The sequence below is a fragment of the Apis dorsata genome, unplaced genomic scaffold (assembly GCF_000469605.1).
Source record: "Apis dorsata unplaced genomic scaffold, Apis dorsata 1.3 scaffold_470, whole genome shotgun sequence".
In the NCBI taxonomy this organism is placed as follows: Eukaryota; Metazoa; Arthropoda; class Insecta; order Hymenoptera; family Apidae; genus Apis; species Apis dorsata.
In genome coordinates, this window is record NW_006263709.1 from 493,106 (window position 1) to 493,927 (window position 822).

The 822-nt window shown below is 47.7% G+C and overlaps 1 protein-coding gene across 3 annotated transcripts in view; it reads left to right on the forward strand.

The window, feature by feature from the left end:
* LOC102680533 (translational regulator orb2) overlaps positions 1-822 on the forward strand; it is an 83,235-nt gene that overhangs the window by 80,752 nt on the left and 1,661 nt on the right. For all 3 annotated transcript variants that reach the window (XM_006620047.2, XM_006620048.2, XM_006620050.2), the window contains one exon: positions 649-781. In XM_006620047.2, coding sequence (XP_006620110.1) covers positions 649-781 — 133 coding nt within the window. The remainder of the gene's footprint in view (positions 1-648; positions 782-822) is intronic.

The following is an 822-nucleotide window of genomic DNA, read 5'->3' on the forward strand; positions in this document are numbered from 1 at the left end:
CGCTTTGTCCGTTTTCTGTTTTCTCTTTTCGCGACGGCAAGAAAAAAAGCGGTTAACGTTTAAGCGTATTTCGCAATCCCTTTCCATACGTTGAACGAATCCGCCGCCAAGAATGGCGACGTTCATTAGAAGAGCGAGATTCCCCGTCAGGAGAAGATACAGTGAGTTTTAATTTTTTTTTTTTCCCCCCCGAATCGACTCGACTTCGAAAAGTCGCGATAAAACGAGCGGAGGCTTCGATCTCACCTAACCATATTGCCGTTAACCGAATCCAACGGATCGTTGACACTCGACTATATATATATATATATATATATATAACGTGACTAGGTTACGGCTCACGCGAATAAACCCGTTTTTCCCGTCACCTCGTATTCAACGGTCGAAAGGGCCTATTTTTCTTCTCGGAGCCACGAATTCGATCGAGGAATTCTTATCCAAAGAGAGAGAGAGAGAGAGAGAGAGAGAGAGAGAGAGAGAGAGAGAGAGAGAGAGAGAGAGAGAAAATCATGCACGCTGCTCTCGCGATATTGAGAGATAACTCATCGTGGTGGTGTAAGAGAAAAAAGAGAGGGGAAGATATTTTAATTCGGTTGATAGAAACGGAACGGAAATAAACGAATTTACGATAATTTGCGTTGTTCACAGGCAAATCACCGTTCTTCCCAAGTTTGGAGGATCAGAGCGGCACGCTGCTAGAGGATCCTAACGCGCCGAGCCAATTGGATGGCGTCGGTGGAGTCGGAGTCGGGGTCGGTGTCGGTGTTGGAGTCGGGGTCGGAGTGGGTGTGGGTGTCGGCGTGGGCGTCGGTGTTGGGGTCG